At 38.5% G+C, this 20,155-nt stretch overlaps 1 protein-coding gene and 1 long non-coding RNA gene across 3 annotated transcripts in view; one reads left to right on the top strand and one right to left on the bottom strand.

Moving 5' to 3' along the window:
- Positions 1-20,155, top strand: part of LOC139473568 (uncharacterized) — a 481,685-nt gene that overhangs the window by 59,109 nt on the left and 402,421 nt on the right. The window lies entirely within an intron of this gene.
- Positions 1-20,155, bottom strand: part of LOC139473534 (potassium channel subfamily T member 2-like) — a 96,828-nt gene that overhangs the window by 5,366 nt on the left and 71,307 nt on the right. Inside the window, exons 20-30 of the mRNA XM_071256157.1 lie at positions 16,720-16,879; positions 15,577-15,682; positions 14,724-14,896; positions 14,117-14,188; positions 13,834-13,968; positions 13,324-13,435; positions 12,062-12,166; positions 9,949-10,032; positions 4,496-4,645; positions 3,117-3,264; positions 1,379-1,463 (exon numbers count right to left, since the gene is read on the bottom strand). Of these exons, the coding sequence (XP_071112258.1) occupies positions 1,379-1,463; positions 3,117-3,264; positions 4,496-4,645; positions 9,949-10,032; positions 12,062-12,166; positions 13,324-13,435; positions 13,834-13,968; positions 14,117-14,188; positions 14,724-14,896; positions 15,577-15,682; positions 16,720-16,879 (1,330 nt within the window). The remainder of the gene's footprint in view (positions 1-1,378; positions 1,464-3,116; positions 3,265-4,495; positions 4,646-9,948; positions 10,033-12,061; positions 12,167-13,323; positions 13,436-13,833; positions 13,969-14,116; positions 14,189-14,723; positions 14,897-15,576; positions 15,683-16,719; positions 16,880-20,155) is intronic.

Here is a 20,155-nt window from a genome sequence, read left to right as displayed (position 1 = left end):
CATAGGGTACAATGTGGGAAGCCAATTTCTGGTAGCCATCATTGTCATATTGCTGGAATATTGCTAAAAACGACATAAAACCATACTCACTCATACAGGGAGAGTAGGTGAGGTGAAATGGGGTATAACGTCGCATCAAAGATTATTGCACTTATATAGCAACATGCATGCATATGTGGCTGCTTGTACTAGTTGATTTACAGTGCTAGCACACTGAGATACCATGACGCAGTTAAACATAAATAACCCACTCAGACACAGTATAGTGACCAAGTCGACCAGTCCTTGTTTTAGCCCCATATGGCAAGGACAAGACAGGCTAACAACAAGTGCCATCTTTTAATTTCTTTTGGTATGACGCGGACGGGAATTGAACCCCAGACCTTCCGTTCTCTGGGCGCACGCTCTACCACTAGACCACTAGAGGCGGTACCGGGAGACTAACTTGTCTTGTCTGAGGTAATGAACATACTGATGGTGAGGCATCACTCTCTACAGAGCGAATAATAGCTGACAATGTTTCCTGATCTTAACATGTCCTTATAACAAGATTAATATTTTGGCTCGCTTAATACAATTTGTTCTTTCTAATACATCCTATTTACAATACAAAAACAAATGCAATCTCATTATAATCAGATCTAAGTTCTCGCTGCCCCTAAACAAAGATCTGAGGACATCCCATTACGGGTCACATCAAAGCGACCTTTCGCTAACCTTGACCGACCACTGACATGACCAACAAGAATTTGACAATAGCCAATTAGAAAGCAGCTTTCTCAAGCTTTATGGCACTCGTTTCAACCTGGCGACTTACATTTCAGACTACGCTTGAAAAATATGTTCTCAATTAAAATTTTCAAAACTGAATAAACAAACTTTCCTTAATATCTAATACATGTATATGGTTGAGATTGTATGGCAGTACTTCCCACGTACTGTGCAAGGTCTCCTCCGTTCAAATGTTTATCCCACGGAAGCGAGAGATCGACGATAATTTTGACAGAATCAGTCGTACAGGCCGAAACTGTCGTTCGGAATACCCCGTGTTAACATTTTCGAGGTTGCATGATCAGAAAACACAATCCAACTGTCACTTTCATGATCTGGTAAGCTACGCTTTGATTGGTCGGATGAAAGGTCGTCCTGACATGACCCGTAATGGGATGTCCTCAGATCTTTGTTTAGCGATAGCAAGAACTAGGATCTGATTTTAATGAGATTGAAAACACATGTTGATTATAATCATTCCTATAAGTTTATTCTTAAAACAACAAAGTCAAAGATGTATTTGTGGTAATTAGGCTCTTGATACAAAGTTTATCAGACTGGTCTCTAACATTTAAAAAACTATCACCTACATGATAAATACACTTACATCATATCTCCATTCTTCAGTTTCCTTTTGGGAGATGGGTTCACTATCACATAGGAGAGCAAGCTATCTTGTTCTTTGGCTGGACCTGTACAAGCAAGATATATCCATGAATGAATTTATAAGTTGTAGCAGGATCACGAGGGGTACATTGGGTTTTATGCATCCTGCGGAGCCGGAGGCGGGTGGTATAAAACTTAACAAGGGATGCATAAAACCCCATGTACCCTGATTGATATGACAATTTTTAATATGATATTGTAAAAGAATTCAAACAAATGCAAAATTGATAGAAAACAGCTGTTCGATTGAGCTGAGGTTAGCCTGCACTATGTCACGTGACTCCCACTAACTCGGAAAGAGCGTGCGTTTTTTTGCTTTGAAGCAGGATTAGGGATTTATTCTGTGTCTCAGAAATCCATGTGCAGCCTGATTTGCTCGGTAGAGAGATTTATTCCCCCGCTGACAAATTTCTTCACCTCAAGGCGGGTTACACAGTATTTATCAAGATCACGTGGACCAATCAGATCTCATCAATCTGACAGTGAGGTATGATAATGCTTTATATTGCATTCATAACAGAACAAGTGAACAGTCCCAATAAAACTGTATCTGTGCTGATAACTTTTCTGTAGAAAAATACAACCTTAAACACTGAAGCTCTTAAAAAAGTGACAAATTTTGCTTTAGTCTTGTCCAAATTATCTTCTGGTTTAACAACCATGAAAATATAATAAAAAAGTTAAGAATGAGTTGTTTGGTTAAAAACTATAACATTCCCCTTTTGAATTTTTTGTATCCACAAAACCATCAACTGAATTCCTCTGGACTTCTTACCATAATCAAAATGAATGTGAAATCACTGAACATTTAACTCAAGGATGCTAGGGACAATGGGAGTCAGCTGTCTATGGCGGACACTTGCTGTGCAGTCCAACACCATGCCCAAGTACATGGGTTTCACCAGATTAGATTGTTTGTTTTTAATGCCACACTTAGCAATATTCCAACTTTTTGATGACATCCTGTAAATAATCAGGCCAGGAGCAGACAATCAAGTGACTGACATCATGAACATCAATTGATGCAATTTGGACACAATGACATGCATCAACCATGTCAGCCTGACCACTTGATTCATTTAATCGCCTCCTATGTCAAGCGAACCCAGGTCTTCATGGGTTCACCAAAGTAGTAATTATCTAACATCACTTTGGTTATTCTAATATCAGGCTGACACATTAAATATAATAACTGATTATCCCTTCTGCGGAGCATCCTGGCTGACTAACACCAAAACTGTCCAACACATCATTTATTCTGAAACCATTATCATGACGTCCGGCTATTGATGTATTTGCTTCTGAGCCAGGAATTCACTGGCCATCCTGAAAGTGCATTTTTTAATAAGTAAAACAATATGTCATCATGCAAAATTATAGAGAAATTATATCAATCATAGCATGGTTTTAGTGGGTGTAATCAATCAAATCTATTGATTTCGTCAATAGAATCAACCCACAGCCTCGGGGATAATTGATTCCACTTCCGGAATGAACACATTCTCTATTACCTATTCCTGAAATGATCATGTTAAGATATCACTCACATAATCATTTCAAAGGGAGATAACTCTACCTGATTAAAACTCTACATGTGAAAAGTTGGGACTCGAGAGTGAGAGGAATATCAAAGGAAGACAACTCTGGAGACACAAAACTAGCAGAGCTTCCGATCTTACTTTGGTCATCAGTAATGTTGAGGCTTTTCATTCTGCTGTTGATGAGATCCCGAGCCTCGTTCTGGTCCGTGTCAGAGAAGTACATTTTGCTGGCGATGGACTGTTTGTACTTTGGCTGCCTTGGCTTGCTGATGTTGTTATTCATGCTCTGTAAAGTAGAAAATGAGAATATTATTAAATATTAGTTCTGAAGTCTGAGGTAACTGTATTTCTCCTCTTTAAGAGATACAACGCTGTCAAGCAGGGTGCTTGTGGGTACTCAGTCAAGGCATTGTGAGCTAATTGTGATCCATTGATGAGTAATGTGTTAAATACAAAACTCAGCACTCACTGTCCAGGAAGGATTGTCAGCTAATGAGCTGAGTTTAACATTGCTTTGAACAGTATTTCAGTATTATCACAGCCTGAAATAATTAATGTCCTCAAAGTTGGTGAAATCCAAGAGCAAGGGAATAGTGCTGATAACTAATAATAATCAGGTCAAATCTGAGATAAACCTGTGATATGATCCTAGCAAGCCTAAGGGACTCAACTCTGCACAGCAACTGGGTCCCATGATGAAAAGTATTTTGGGATTATGTGATATGGAGCGAGATGTTTCTGATAAATTGCCACATGCAACCATACAGATTTGTGCAAAGACAGGCATAGTGAAGATTTTTAATTTAGAAATTTGACACAAAACATAAAAAAACATTAAGACAAGATATGTTTCTGGAGCTTTTGTAGGGCTGGGGTGAGTCCAAAATTACTCTCCGGGTACCCAGACCCCATTACCCGACCCAACCCAGGTCCCTGCTGTAGCTCTTGGTACAAAATGTCCGACGGAGAAATGTTTTACCGGAGCCTTGCAAAAACTATTTAGATAGTAATATATATTGTCGCATCATAGGTTTTCAGACGTAGTTTTTGGAAGGCCATGACTCTCGCAATTATTTGTGCAATAATGGGGGGGATGTAGCATCACACAGACATTGTAAACACTCAGATGATGACTTGTTTTTATGAGAAAGTTGTCTTTTATTAGTGAATGAGATGTTTAACAGTTGTTTATGTGATTAGAGAGAAAACTATGAATGTTTAAGCATCTGAAAAACGATAACACATGGATACACATATGAAATGATCTGGTCATGAATACACCGAAGTTGACTGAAGCGTTATCTTTATTCAAAAACTTAAAAGTCAGAAGGAGTGGGTGCATAGTCAGAAATAAACACAAACATCAGTGACTTATAGTGTAACCATGGAGAATTTTTGTCATTAAACAATATATCATGTGACTAATCACAGATCCGGGTCCGAGTTACCCGTCCCAGCCCTACTGGTGTGTTATAAGTAGGTGAGGAGTGTTATCGATCACAAACGCAAGACGTTACCCTGATATCTGGGTCTGAGGACACGACAGGCGTAGGCCGTTTCTCAGAGCGGTAGATGGCGATGGGGATCTCCCCCGTGGTGGAGCACAGGCCCTCATACAGCTCCCCATAGGTCGGGAACTGAACTAGGGTGGCTCTCCGGACCCTCACCTGCAACACCGTCATACAACCTTCTCATCTCAGACTTCTTCTTTTTTTCAAATCATTTTTATTCCAGTTTCAGTGGTTACATACACAGTGATATATACATATATAGCAATTAACATTTTGACACCGCATAATTGGAGGACAGGCCTTGATCATGAAGGATCGAGCAAGATGTTCTGGCATGGAAGTAGTTAACACCATATTTATGAGCAATCGTAGAAAGATAAGCTAATAATAAAGGAATAAACAGTACCGAATTATAGTATTGTAATCCTTATCTTGGAAAAACATTACAGTCTTTCTTTGGCAATAGAGTCAAAGTGATTGGAAACAATCAAAAATAACACACAGTCAGCAATCTATGTAAGATTCAAAGCATCATGTAAACCACAATACAATATCCACTTTTTGTTATAAGTGCTAAGCATATTATTAGTTTTTGCTGACAGATATTCCAAGTAAATAGCATCTTTTAATACTTGTTTAAAAACGTCTAATGAGGGTTTCTTTTTCTTTAAACTAGAAATAAAAATGTGTCTCTTAGCTAACATAATAATATGATTATTTGCAGGTTTTGCACTTATTTCACCAAAACATACATTAAATCTTGTAAAAAGTATTTGATTATTTCCCACAGAATTCAGGAAAGCCTCCAAGTTTTGCCAGAATTCGAACACATATTCACAGTCATAAAATACATGCATCAAGTTTTCTTTCTCTATCTTGCAAAATTCACATAAATCATCATCGACAAGTTTCATTTTATAAAGTTCTTTTTTTGTATATATCATTCTATGCAGAAATCTAAATTGAAAATCTATCGATTTTACATCTCTAATATCTATTCTAAAAGAGACAAAAAAATTAGCCCATTCTAAGCATTCACCAAATTCAGTTTCCCATTTCTTACATATTTTAGGTTGTGAGTCAGAAAAAATAAGTTTATCATAAAAGAGTCTTGAACCTTTTTTACAAATCAATAAGTCCTGATAACAAGGAATAATATACATGTCAAAGTATAAATCTACATCAAAATGTTTTTTAATTGCTGTTTTCCATGTTTGGGGAATAATTGAAATAAGCTGAACATAATGCAAAAAGATCCCTTTAATATTGTATCTTTCTTTTAGAGTTTCAAATGGAATAAATCTATTTCCCTGACAAATATGTTTTAGGGACCAAATACCCTTAATATACCAATCTTTTATGAAAACTTTGGGGAGTTTAAGTAGTGGTTTAACCATAATGGTTGATTCATAATGTCTTCAATAAGAGAAAGGTCTAATTCATATTTTCCAAAATAGTCACACCAAGCTTTAATAACATCGTTCCAATAAGGGTTAGAAACTTTTGTGTAAATAAAAGCATTTGAACCTAATCTTAGTAAATCTTTTACTGGAATGTCATATTGCTGACATTTCTGATGTTTAATACATTTACTTTAAAAGGAGATTTTTAGAGATTTCACAAAAGTTTTAAAATCGGGCATTCTTAGTCCCCCATTTTTATATTCTCTCTTAATATTTTCTCTTTTTATTTTATCTGTTTTTCCGTTCCAAAGAAAATAAAAAAAATATTTTATCTAATTTCTAAATAAAAGCATCGGGCGGATTTGGGAATGCCGTGAATATGTGAACTAGATGTGGTAAAGCAAGTGTTTTAATAACTGTAATTTTCCCAATTAATGTTAAATGCCTTTTTCTCCAGTTTGCTAAAAGTTTAGTGATATTTTCTAATCTTTTACGAGTATTGATTACCCATAAATCCTTTAATTCCGGGTTAAGAATAATATCTAGAACTTCAAAGTCTCCAGTGTGCCACTCCAAGTTGAGCTGATCACATATTTTTAATCTACTCCCAGCGAGGGCACCTATTCATAAAGCCTTTGTTTTATCCATATTAATTTTCAGCCCTGACATTTGGTAAAAATCGTTAAGTGTTTTAATTACAGCATTAAGACATTCCGGAGTACCCTCTAAGAATAATTCAGTGTCATCTGCATATTGACCAAGTTTATGTTCTTTTAAATGCATCTCTATACCTCTAATGTTTGTATTCTCTCTAATAAGTATGCTAAGGATTTCAGCTACTAGAATAAAAAGATATGGGGAAATGGGATCACCTTGTCTACATCCTCTTTCATTTTCAAAGAAAGAAGAAAGATGGCCATTTTGTATGACACAGGACGAACTATTGTTTATAGGCATATTTACCCAATCAACAACATAGGATCCAAAACCAAATTTTTTTAAGTACGTCTATTATGAATGATTTGGAAATTGGAATATGGCTTTCTCAAAATCTATAAGAAGAAGAAGCCCTGTTTTATTTTGTTCTTTTAGATGAAATATGATATCATATGATAATCTTATATTTTCTGCTATGCATCTTCCTGGTATAAAGCCAGTTTGATGTTCATCAATTAGGGAAGGGAGAATTTTCTTTATTCTATTTGCAATACATGCACTCATTATTTTGTATAATACATTAAGGAGAGTTATAGGTCGCCAGTTTTTAAGTAAAGTTCTATCCTTTTTACCTTTGGGAATACAGGTAATGATACCTCTGTTTACTGTTATTGTTAATTTCCTATTACTAAAAGATTCATTAATGTATCTGAAGATCCAAGGGCCTAATTCCTTCCAAAAAAATTAAAAAATTCTATGCTGAAACCATCAAGACCTGGACTCTTGTTATTTTTCATATCCATGACAACTCTATTAATTTCTTCTTGAGTGATTTCTTGTTCTATACTGTCTCTTAAATTCAAATCAAGTTTAGGAGTTTGATATCTTTTAAAAAACTATCAAGGTTATCGTTTTCAAAATTTGGATTAGTACCGTATATCGCTGTGTATAAGGCGAGTTTTTCGTACCTAAAATGAGGGGGTTAAGAAGGGAGGTCGTCCGGTATATAATTTTTGATAGAAGTGTTTTTGTTGCTCTAGTATGTGGTTTCCATCTGTAATCATATTACCTGAATCATCTACTAGTTTATGTATCAGCTTATTTGTAAAATTTCTTTTCTCTAAATGGCAAAAATAACTGGTTGGTTTCTCTCCTTCAGCATACCATCTTAGTCTGCTTCTAATTTCTTGAGCTCTTACTTCTTCCTCTTTTAATTGTTCTAATTCTAATTTAATCTTGGAAAGTTGGGCGAATATATTTTCATTTACATGTTGAAAATCATTTCTTATTTGATCTTCTACCTCGTTTATATCTTTTTCAAGTGATTGTATTTCATTCTTTTTTTTTCTCTTTAAATAAGTTGATATTGAAATTGAGTTCCCTCTAACTTTCATCAAAATGTTTCGAATACAATTGTTGCTGGGTATTTTAATTTTAAAAGCTCCACTGGAACATTATCCTGAACATTACAGGCATATTCAAGTTTAACTTCTTCAAGTGTTTTTTTTAACCATATCACAAAATTCCTTATTCTATAACAAAGAGGAACTGAATTTCCAGTAACCCTTCCCTTTTTCTTTGTTTACAGATGTGGATAAGGTTAAAGAGATGACTGAATGATCCGATTTGTAGCCTGCTGATATATTTGCATCTAGTGTAATATTACTTACATTTTCTGATATTAAAAAGAAGTCTAGTCTACCTTGTTGTCAAGGGTTCTTTTTCACCAGGTATATTTATTAAAAGTAGGGTTCAGTTCTCTCCAAATATCATGAAGATTATATCTCTCCATATTTTCTATAATAAAATTTCGCACTTTAGGGTTGTTGATATGTTTATAATTTTCAAGATCTATGTTTGGATCTATTACCAAATTCCAATCACCACATATAACCCAAGATTCATTTTCAAATTCTAGCATATCTGTAAATAATTGTTTATAAAAATTTGGATCATCATTATTAGGGCCATAAATATTAGCAATTACCATATCAATTCCATCAATATTTAGTGAAACAATTATGAAATTTCCATTTTTATCCTTTTTATATGAATGTATATCGATTTCACAGTTATTGTTAAAAAGAATGGCTACCCCTCTAGCATTAGATCTTAAAGGAGCGATAATACTTTGCAGGCCCCATTCATTTCTCACAATTGTTTCGTTCTCCTCAGAGATATGAATATCTTGAAGGCTTATTATGTCAAATTTATTTTTTCGATAAATATTCAATACTTCTTTGCGTTTATTTTTATTTGATAGCCCTCTACAGTTAGCAGATATTATTCTAATTTTACTAGTCATTGTCAAATTTTAAAAGTATGATTGTCAATATACACCTAACCACTCTAGGAAATTGCAAGCCACTGAAACCGTTTTTTAGTTTTAAAAAAAAACATAAATTGAGAAAAACATAAAAACAAACACATGAACCTACTTTCATCAGTCTTGTCCACCTATTGGATCTGATACCTAAAACCCACCTATGAATATCTTGATATTTAAATCATAAGGGTAAGGCCAAATCAAATTTACTGAGGCCTGGCAAAAATAGTTATTATGAATTAGCATATATCTTCCTGCTAATCATGCTAATTATTAGGTGAGATCAACGTTAACTAACCCATTGTTTAATAAATCATTAAATTATAAGATCTAACTAAAGCTTGATATGCTAGAATCAGCAGATATCACTACATATATTAGATCTAGATTTCTCAGACTTGGTTGGTAAAGCTAACTAACTCATTTTGGCAGCTTTGAAAAATAATTTCAATAATACATACCATATTCGTCGTAATTCGCCATGGGCAGAAGTAAACAAACATAGTTAAAACAACAGTGAATCAAATACATTTTTGATAGGATGTACCAGGCAATGATATATCATATGCTGTTTTCTGTAAAAAGTAAGTATTATACACAAGAAAATAAGGATTATCATGTAACTTTTTCATCTTTGTGACATTAAATATTGACATGATTAAGGGCACACAATTTTTTTATCTCGTTTTACCGATGAAGTAAGAAAACATTATATCAAAATGCTGTTGCAGCTATGTTTGGTTTGGATTCTTGTTAGATATTTCATTTAAAGAACTATTCAAAGGTAATAATCCTCTGATCAAACCCACTATGACAACTTTCGAGGAATTTTGACAATAGCATCTTGACATATTGACAAAAAAAAATAAATTTCAAATTGATCTTTCCTAATCAGTTCATAATACCTAAAGAATTCAATACTTACTTCTCAGACAATAACTTTTGATATTTGATGACTTCTAAATAAAAAATATTATTTGATAGGAGAAAGAAAGTCCTGTGATGTGTTTTTGGGTGTTAGGGAATCTCTATCCTTATTGATGTCATGGTGGTGGCATACGCTGCATACTTACGCTAGACAGATGGCCGGAGTTGTGTTGAGCGTCGATTCCCAGCAGTAGGCGGACAAAGCTGATCAGGTACCCTTTCACAAATGTCTGCGGGAAAGAGGTGATGGTGGGATGAAATTGGGTTTAACGTCGCGTCCAAGATTATTGCTCTTATATAGCGACGTGCATGCATGTGTGTGTGTGTGTGGATGCTTGTACTAGTCCGGACTGATGCCGATTTATAGTGCTAGCTCACTGAGAAACCATGCCGCAGTTTTTCATGAATACCCCACTCAGACACAAAATACTGACTCTGAGCCGACCAGTCCTTGTTTTAGCCCCTTAATGCCGAGCGCCAGACAGGGTAACAACAAGTACCATCTTTTAATGTCTTTTGGTATGACGCGGCCGGGGATCGAACCTCAGACCTTCCACTCTCCGGAAGTGGTCTCTGAGGAAAAGAAAAACACGAACATTGGAGCATTATATTGATGCTTTCCTCTTGTCTTCCTCATGATCCAAAAACATTTATTCTTGAAAGCAAACTTATATTAGAATACCCTGGAAGATGAACATTGGAGCATTATATTGATGCTTTCCTCTTGTCTTCCTCATGATCCAAAAACATTTATTCTTGAAAGCAAACTTATATAAGAATACCCTGGAATCTGATTTTAAATTTAAGATGAATAGGAAGCTTAGAAAGGCCTACACATACCACATGAGACATATAATCAGATTTAGAATTCTTTTGTGATCCACTGACTTCAGCCTCATTGATTAGCACCTGTATCCCCATAACTTCCCCATAACTTCCAAGATGTTAGCTCTATCACATTGTGTGCCACCTTTATTACAGACTGCAGGGAGCAAAGTGTCATTGTAAGGAGCTTGCCCAGATGGCTGTCTGCTAGTAGAATTTTCTGGCACTCAGCAAGCTGTCTGGCTGAGAGATAGGGAATCTTATTCCCCTACCGGTACTCCTTGGAGGAAAAGGATAGACTGAAGCTTCTAAGAAGAGAAGTAATCGTAATGTGAAAGTTCACTTTTTGTAATTTCTGTGACATGAAGGCAAATAATTTTCAAGGAGTTGCTGAGGAAATTATACTAATTCATGAATCATTCCAAATGTGGACATGCCATCGAAAGATCTACCATATAAAGGAAATAAGCCACCGATCTGAGTATTCACCCTGAATGTGAATCTGACCTTGGATCAGAATCTTACAGTTATGTTTATGGTTAGAGGCTGGATAGATGTACAGTAGATCATGGATATAACAAACTAAAAGGGACCGGGAAATCAGTTCGTTATATACATTGTTTGTTATACACGTTTCCTCCCTCTTCTACCGGTGATTTAGTTTAAAAGTACCCAATGATACAACTTCAAAACATTTTGATGCAATGGTCAGAAGAAATTGTATCTGAAATTATTATTCTATCAGAATAATATATTCCAATATCGTGTTATGTTAGTTACAGCTTTCACTATATATATTTAAAATTATATGAACCATAAGCATAGCACTTTGGTACAGGTGATTGCTATTGCCGGATATTTTTACTTATGAAACAATTTGACCAGTCACCGTAGGGACTTTCCGATTGCGAACACTGAGTAAGATTTCTCAGTTTGCTATATACGTCACTAATTAGTGGTATATTGGCTTGTCGGTGATCAGATATCAGTTCGCTATTTACGTTAGTTCGCTTTAGAGAGTTTATTATGTACATAAATCTAATATGATAATATATAGGAGATAAATCAAAGATTTCTTAACAGTTCGTTGTATCCGTTTGTTCACTCTATCCTTGTTCGTTATATCCGTGTTCTACTGTAGATAGATACATCAATTATAAATTCATCAATTATTTCGACCCCGAAGGTAGCGTTGTAGCGAGTAACTGCACTTCAATTTCAAAGGAAGGCAAGTCCATATATTTGTTAACTGTCAAGCAAAGGCAAGTCAACATGTTTCTTAATAGTCATCCATGGCTATCATGTTAGAATGTATGAAGTCTCTTTTTCATATTCCAATGTCTTTTCAGAAGTAAACCAGATAGATATATGGCTGACATGACACATGACAATGCTGGAGATGTGGCAACCACTTTGAGGGGGGTGCAACTGTACCTGGTACAGGAGCCGGTCCAGCATCCCAGCACTAAACACCTGGCCTGCAGCGAACGGGAGTCGGAACAGATGGGGCAGGTTGGAGCTTGTCCTCTCCTTCAGTTTCTGGGGAAAACATGTCATTTTAACATGATAAACATTGCAATAATTAAACCATCTTCAATTGTCACACAGAACGTAAATACTTTGCTTAGAAATGTGTGTGCAATAGCAGTATCTTCACTGAACAGAAAGAAAAGGTCTCAAGAGGTCTCAAATACAAAACAGTTTTGCCAATGTTAATTCGATATATCTTCACACTGGCCATAGACGAAGATGAAGGAGGTATCTTATGTTGTGAATGGTACTAATTATTGTGGCTTCCCTAGGGAGGGTGGAAACTTCATTAAATCCTGCCCATCTTCTGGGCAATATCTATGAAAATTGAAATCCAATAAACATAAAATGACATTAAATAACTGATTTGCCATTTTTCTGTCCTGGTTTAGAATATATATATACCGCATTCGACGTTATAAGCGCCCTGGCCGCTCTCAAAATTAGTTATAAGGGGCTCTTATTAGAATATAATTTTGGTGAGATTAACAACGAGGTTGTAAATTTTGTGGTTTATGCTGACAGCTTGAAATGATATAAAAGAAGAATCTGTGTGTATTATACACGATAGATATATTTTCGAGAATTTAATTGCCCATAATTAAGGGTGCATATAACAAACAAGTGCGTATCATACACGAATAAATAAGTCTTGTGTACATTGATCAATCAGAAAGGGTGCTAACTGGGATTGTTCACTAGCCAATATATTAGCAAATAAAGCTGTGGGTGCTGATTAGAGCGGGGCGCTTATTACGTCGAATACGGTATATCTTGTTTGATCACAGTATGCATGTCAGATATATGTTTCAACCAAGATTATATCAGATGTTCTTTTAAGTAGACTTTTCATTAGGTTTGTTAGATATGGTATAAAATGTACTGGCAATTGAAATAAATTGTCCATAAAAAAGTATTGTTTTCCACGAATTCATGAATGTGTGTTCAGTCAGCTACAAAAAAAATCAACCCGTGAAGATCCGGGGTAGAATAGGTCTTCAGAAACCCATGCTTGCCGTAAAAGGCGACAATACTTGTTGTAAAAGGCGACTTATGGGAACAGGTGGTCAGGCTACTACTAAAATATACCCTTATTCATAGTTAGAATTAACAGGTAGATAAAAATAATAGTAAACCAACTCTTGAATGATTGCTGAAGATCTTACCTTTTCCAGCTTGGATATCTCCTGGGAGTACACATCGTGGGCCTGGAATTGCATGAAGCGCATGTTGGATGCATCGTTCAGCTCCGTGATCACATTGGTGTTGGGGAACAATCTGAAATGAACCAAAATCCACCTTATTCTTGAACTACCACACATGGACAATAAATACACAGCCATAATCAAAATATACATCCCTTCTCTCAGACTACGATCCCACATATCAGGGGAGATGGGGTAGCCCAGTGGTTAGTGCATTTGCTCATCAGATCTAAGACTTGGGTTTGATTCCCCAGATGGGTACAATATCTGAAGCCCATTTTGGGTGTCCCCGACCATGATATTGCTGGAATGAAGCTAAAAGCAGCAGAAAACGCAAACCAAACCCGACTGACTGACTCTTCAGGTCACTGCTAAGATTTGGCACTTCATCTTTGCAGGCATACCTGCAGCAAGACTTTCAGTGCAGGCAAAGCATTCCTGGAAGAGAGGGATGTGATGGATCAGAATTACCTGGATATCTTCTGGACTGTCACAACTGTTTCTGCATCAGCAAGAGTCTCCTCACTGGCGTCAATGTCCGACTCTTTATTGGAGATGACGACATGAGACGCGTGGTTGATGCCAGCACGGAGAAGGTCATCAATGCTGGGGAAGAGAGAGGTTGTAGCGTGATGACAAAACAACAAAATGATTTAACTTTGGTGAGAGAAAACTGTTCAATCCACACAAGTACTGGAAGTCTTATTCTTTTCTCTTTTGAATTTAGTTTAAAAAGGCAGATAAACAATGATACCTGGAGATTTTTCCTTGTAACCAGTAGACAAGAGGGAATGCAGCAATAGTCTCCAAGAACATTGTATCTGGTCTGGAAAAAAAACCAAAACCTAGTGAACCAACAGAGTCATGAGCAGAAAATACCCCAGTGGTCAGAAGCAATATACATACTATAGCAGTAATCAGTAACATCACAGCAATAACGGCAATCTGGCACTGAGCAGCCAAAACAGGGATTGCCAATTTGAGTTTCAACTACAAGGCGGATCCAGCATTTTTAAAAAGGATGGGTCCAATTTAAAATATCAAAATCCTCTCTCAGTTAACTTTACTGCCTACTACATGCATTTGGTTTTAAAAAGCGGGTCCGAACCCAATGGAAAACCCCCACCCCCCCGTCTGGATCCGCCCATGAACTGACACAGGGTGTGACGTCACATTAGCAAGATCATATCTACATGGTCTCCATTCCTTATGGTCATAGAAAAGAGCTTGCCACATTTACTGACCAGTTCGGCCATCTTTTCCACCCTATTGTTCTTTCATTCTTTAACAGGGACAGACTGATTGCTTGAGTCCCTTCAGACTTTGAGACAAGTTACCAGCATCAGCTGTGTGTAACATACTCTTGTTCCAGCAGCAGAACTATGGGACTGAGAGAACCGAGACTGTGGAAGCTGGTCCGTAGCGGCACGATGAAGTTGTAGATCCCGGTACTGGCATACTCAGCAGCCAGGATGATGATCTGGCCCTTCCAGTGGTCATCTTTGGCTGTCTTGGTCTGACAGTGGTCGCAGTTCTGTCACAACACACAACAACAATTACTCATGTAGGACACACTATTGGAGGGGATTCCCCGTACCTGTGATGTCTTCTCACCTGACAAATGAACCAAGCTCTTGAAGTATGGCTGCCCATAAAATGAGCCAATGTATACATCAACACCTTCCCCAATCCCTCCATACACACAGACACACTTGGAGAAGTCTACATAAGTCACCTCTCACAACAAGGACAGTCGCCTTTAGGCAAGCATGGGTTGCTGAAGACCTATTCTAAAGATCTTCACGGGTCTTGTAACCTGCACACTTTACCAGTGGTGATTAACAGTTAATCGAAATTAAGACAGGCACTTTTATGTCAAATATAAGGTGTAATATTTGAGTGAGTATGGTTTTACGTCACCTTTAGCAATATTCCAGCAATATTACGGCTGGTGGCACCAGAAATGGGTTCACACATTGTACCCATTTAGGGAATTGAACCGTGGCCTTTGGTGTGATGAGCAAACGCTTTAACCACTAGGCTACCCCACCGCCCCTTTGGTGTTATAAACAAGAAGGGAACTTTATAAGACTTTGACAAATGAGGGTACCATGAATGAGGGTCTCAAGTTATACCTGTTTGGGGAATCAAACACAGAAGTTACCCATGAAATAACCGAGACCCTCACTCCCACACAAGATTATGCTGCAGTACCTGCCCCCACTCCAGACAGCAGTAGGGCCTTGGGTCCTGGTGAAGATGGCACTTGGTTCTCCGGGTCCCCACATACAGTGTGCTGGGAGGGGAGCCAGTCATGTACCTGCACAGACAAGAGACAGGGTGAAGGACATCCTTGCATCTATGGCAAGCTCACTTCAGATACCTGATTTTTGTTTTATCAGAATAATATTTTGAATGAAATTGGAACCATTCCTCATTCTCATTCCATCTCACCCATCAACATCACCACATCCACTATCTCACCCATCAACACCACCACATCCATTATCTCACCCATCAACATCACCACATCCACTATCTCACCCATCAACATCACCACATCCACTATCTCACCCATCAACACCACCACATCCACTATCTCACCCATCAACACCACCACATCCACTATCTCACCCATCAACATCACAACATCCACTATCTCACCCATCAACATCACAACATCCACTATCTCACCCATCAACACCACCACATCCACTATCTCACCCATCAACACCACCACATCCACTATCTCACCCATCAACATCACAACATCCACTATCTCACCCATCAACACCACCACATCCACTATCTCACCCATCAACATCACCACATCCACTATCTCACCCATCAACACTACTTCATCCACTATCTCACCCATCAACACCACCACATCCACTATCTCACCCATCAACACCACCACATCCACTATCTCACCCATCAACACCACCTCATCCACTATCTCACCCATCAACACCACCACATCCACTATCTCCCCCATCAACATCACAACATCCACTATCTCACCCATCAACACTACCTCATCCACTATCTCACCCATCAACACCACCTCATCCACTATCTCACCCATCAACACCACCTCATCCACTATCTCACCCATCAACACTACCTGACCCATCAACACCATCACATCCATTATCTCACTATCATTAAGAGTTCAGTAGTTGACAGGAATGTCACACCTTGTCGTCGACAGTTTTGAATGATGTTATGAAATGCCATAAGACTGATAAGCAACACCTCTACTACCATAAATGATGGGTGACATAGTGGATGTGATGATGACAGACAAACACATGACCATGCCAGTTGGATCAATCATTACACCCCAATCCTCACCCATCCAAAGCGGCCTCTGGAAACAGCCCCATGACTTTGCCGATGGGTGACGGTGTCGACTCGTTCACGGTGTCCAGGGTGTCGGTGCAGTCGTAGTCCGGGGAGTTGGGTTCACTTGATTCCTCGATGTTGTCCACCGTGATCTTCAACAGCGGCAGTGCTGCAACATGTACAATAATGTTCTAACATCCACACAAAGTGACTCATCCATATATTACATTTGGTTGAAAATAAAAAGTAAGCATGAAAAAAAGTTTTTAAAAAAATACTCATATGATCAGAAATATTTGTCATTATATTAAATGTATTTAACAGTACAGATTTCATGATGTAATCAGTATAAAAATGGTTGTCAAAAAGACTTTGGAAACTATACTGAAATACTTTTGGTTTTTAGATATATTTAATAATTGTTTATTTGAACAGAACACAAACATCAGATAGGTTTTTAAAACAGGTTTTTTGACAGTCACGTGTAGGGAATTATACTACTCAAGTTTTGACAGGAATGTAATTATTTTCCCATGATACATGAAACTGACGCTCATAATATGTCAAAAATAAAATATATATCTGATTATCCCTGTCAAAAGATGAGTAGCATATATCAACAATATGTCAGGGATGTCACAGTGTCAAATGACTTAATCCCCAACTGCAATTTAGCCTGAAAAATAAATACATGGTAGTACTTTTTGACTGGAAAGATGAAATCAAAAATGAAAAAAATCACATCTTCATGGAAAAAACCATTGACAATAAATTAAGCAAAACATATGTATCATGTACATGTAACACAGAACACATGTCAAAGCAAGCCAACGTCAGCACATGTATCAAGCATGATGCACAATCCTGGAGGGAGGGAGGTCGGAATCAAACATCTCACCTGTCAATATCAAGCAATTACACGTCTATTTCACTGTTGGTCAAAGGAATATGCTTACCAATATATTCACATTGATATAAGTTCTGGATCTATCATTCAAATTTAACATCATAATGTGGTTCTAACAGCTGAATCAGCTCCTGATTGTGTAAATGTCTTCATAATAAGTGGGTACAGGTGGTTCAGTTGTCTATTTCAGGGCCTGGGTAATTCATCGCACAGACAATTCCTGACCAATGAAGGAACGATTCCCCACACAGACAATTCCCCACCAGTAAAGAGACAATTCCCAACACCCAACAGAAACTTGCTTTTATGATGAAAATAATCAAGACCAGACAATCAAGTGATTGACATCATGAGCATTGATCCATGCAAATGGGATACAATGACATGCATCAACCAAGTCAGAGAGCCTGACCACCCGATCCCGTTAGTCGCCTTTTACGACAAGCATAGTCGCTTTTTATGGCAAGCATGGGTTGCTGAAGGCCTATTCTACCCCAGATCTGCACAGGTATGGAAATGATAAGTAGTGATTGGGAGAGTAGGAGAGGAAGTGAGTTGTGACTGATTATTATCGTAAATAAAACCTCTCTTTCTGTTACCCTTATCAATGGACTTATATATTTGCTTACTGTTGATGAACATATGCAGAAATCAATGAAGACATTGAAAATAAAATATTATCATATGGTCACTTGTTTATCATTATTTAAATGTATCTGTTAATATGTGGGAAAAATCCATGTGGGGTGTTGTCTGTGTAGGGTGTTGTCTGTGTAGGGTGTTGTCTGTGTGGGGAGTTGTCTGTGTGGGGTGTTGTCCGAGTAGTGAATTGTCTGTGTGGGGTATTGTCTATGTGGAGTGTTGTCTGTGTGGGGTGTTGTCTATGTGGGGTGTTGTCTGTGTGGGGTATTGTCTATGTGGAGTGTTGTCTGTGTGGGGTGTTGTCTATGTGGGGTGTTGTCTGTGTGGGGTGTTGTCTATGTGGGGTGTTGTCTGTGTGGGGTGTTGTCTGTGTGGGGTGTTGTCTGTGTGGGGTGTTGTCTGTGTGGGGTATTGTCTGTGTGGAGTATTGTCTGTGTGGGGAATTGTCTGTGTGGGGTGTTGTCTGTGTGGGGAGTTGTCTGTGTGGGGTGTTGTCTGTGTGGGGTGTTGTCTGTGTGGAGTGTTGTCTGTGTGGAGTGTTGTCTGTGTGGGGTGTTGTCTGTGTGGGGTGTTGTCTGTGTGGAGTGTTGTCTGTGTGGGGTGTTGTCTGTGTGGGGTGTTGTCTGTGTAGGGTGTTGTCCGAGTAGTGAATTGTCTGTGTGGGGTATTGTCTGTGTGGGGTGTTGTCTGTGTGGGTAATTGTCTGTGTGGGGTATTGTCTGTGTGGAGTATTGTCTGTGTGGGGAATTGTCTATGTGGGGTGTTGTCTGTGTGGGGTATTGTCTATGTGGAGTGTTGTCTGTGTGGGGAATTGTCTGTGTGGGGTGTTGTCTGTGTGGGGTATTGTCTATGTGGAGTATTGTCTGTGTGGGGTATTGTCTATGTGGAGTATTGTCTGTGTGGGGTGTTGTCTGTGTGGGGAATTGTCTGTGTGGGGTATTGTCTATGTGGAGTGTTGTCTGTGTGGGGTGTTGTCTGTGTGGGGTGTTGTCTGTGTGGGGTGTTGTCTGTGTGGGGTATTGTCTATGTGGAGTGTTGTCTGTGTGGCGTGTTGTCTGTGTGGGGTGTTGTCTATGTGGGGTATTGTCTATGTGGAGTGTTGTCTGTGTGGGGAATTGTCTGTGTGGGGTGTTGTCTGTGTGGGGTATTGTCTATGTGGAGTATTGTCTGTGTGGGGTGTTGTCTGTGTGGGGTGTTGTCTGTGTGGAGTGTTGTCTGTGTGGGGTATTGTCTATGTGGAGTGTTGTCTGTGTGGGGTGTTGTCTGTGGAGTATTGTCTGTGTGGGGTATTGTCTATGTGGAGTATTGTCTGTGTGGGGTGTTGTCTGTGTGGGGAATTGTCTGTGTGGGGTGTTGTCTATGTGGAGTGTTGTCTGTGTGGGGTGTTGTCTGTGTGGGGTGTTGTCTGTGTGGGGTATTGTCTGTGTGGGGTATTGTCTATGTGGAGTGTTGTCTGTGTAGGGTATTGTCTGTGTGGGGTATTGTCTATGTGGAGTGTTGTCTGTGTGGGGTGTTGTCTGTGTGGGGAATTGTCTATGTGGAGTGTTGTCTGTGTGGGGTGTTGTCTGTGTGGGGTGTTGTCTGTGTGGGGAATTGTCTATGTGGAGTGTTGTCTGTGTGGGGTGTTGTCTGTGTGGGGTGTTGTCTGTGTGGGGAATTGTCTATGTGGAGTGTTGTCTGTGTGGGGTGTTGTCTGTGTGGGGAATTGTCTGTGTGGGGTGTTGTCTGTGTGGGGTGTTGTCTGTGTGGAGTGTTGTCTGTGTGGGGTGTTGTCTGTGTGGAGTGTTGTCTGTGTGGGGAGTTGTCTGTGTGGGGTGTTGTCTGTATGGGGTGTTGTCTGTGTGGGGTGTTGTCTGTGTGGGGTGTTGTCTGTGTGGGTAATTGTCTGTGTGGGGT

The sequence above is a fragment of the Haliotis cracherodii genome, unplaced genomic scaffold (assembly GCF_022045235.1).
Source record: "Haliotis cracherodii isolate W230 unplaced genomic scaffold, xgHalCrac1.p SCAF_1, whole genome shotgun sequence".
NCBI classification, from domain to species: domain Eukaryota; kingdom Metazoa; phylum Mollusca; class Gastropoda; order Lepetellida; family Haliotidae; genus Haliotis; species Haliotis cracherodii.
The sequence above is the reverse complement of the archived record's forward strand: the minus strand, read 5'-3'. Positions and strand labels throughout refer to the sequence as shown.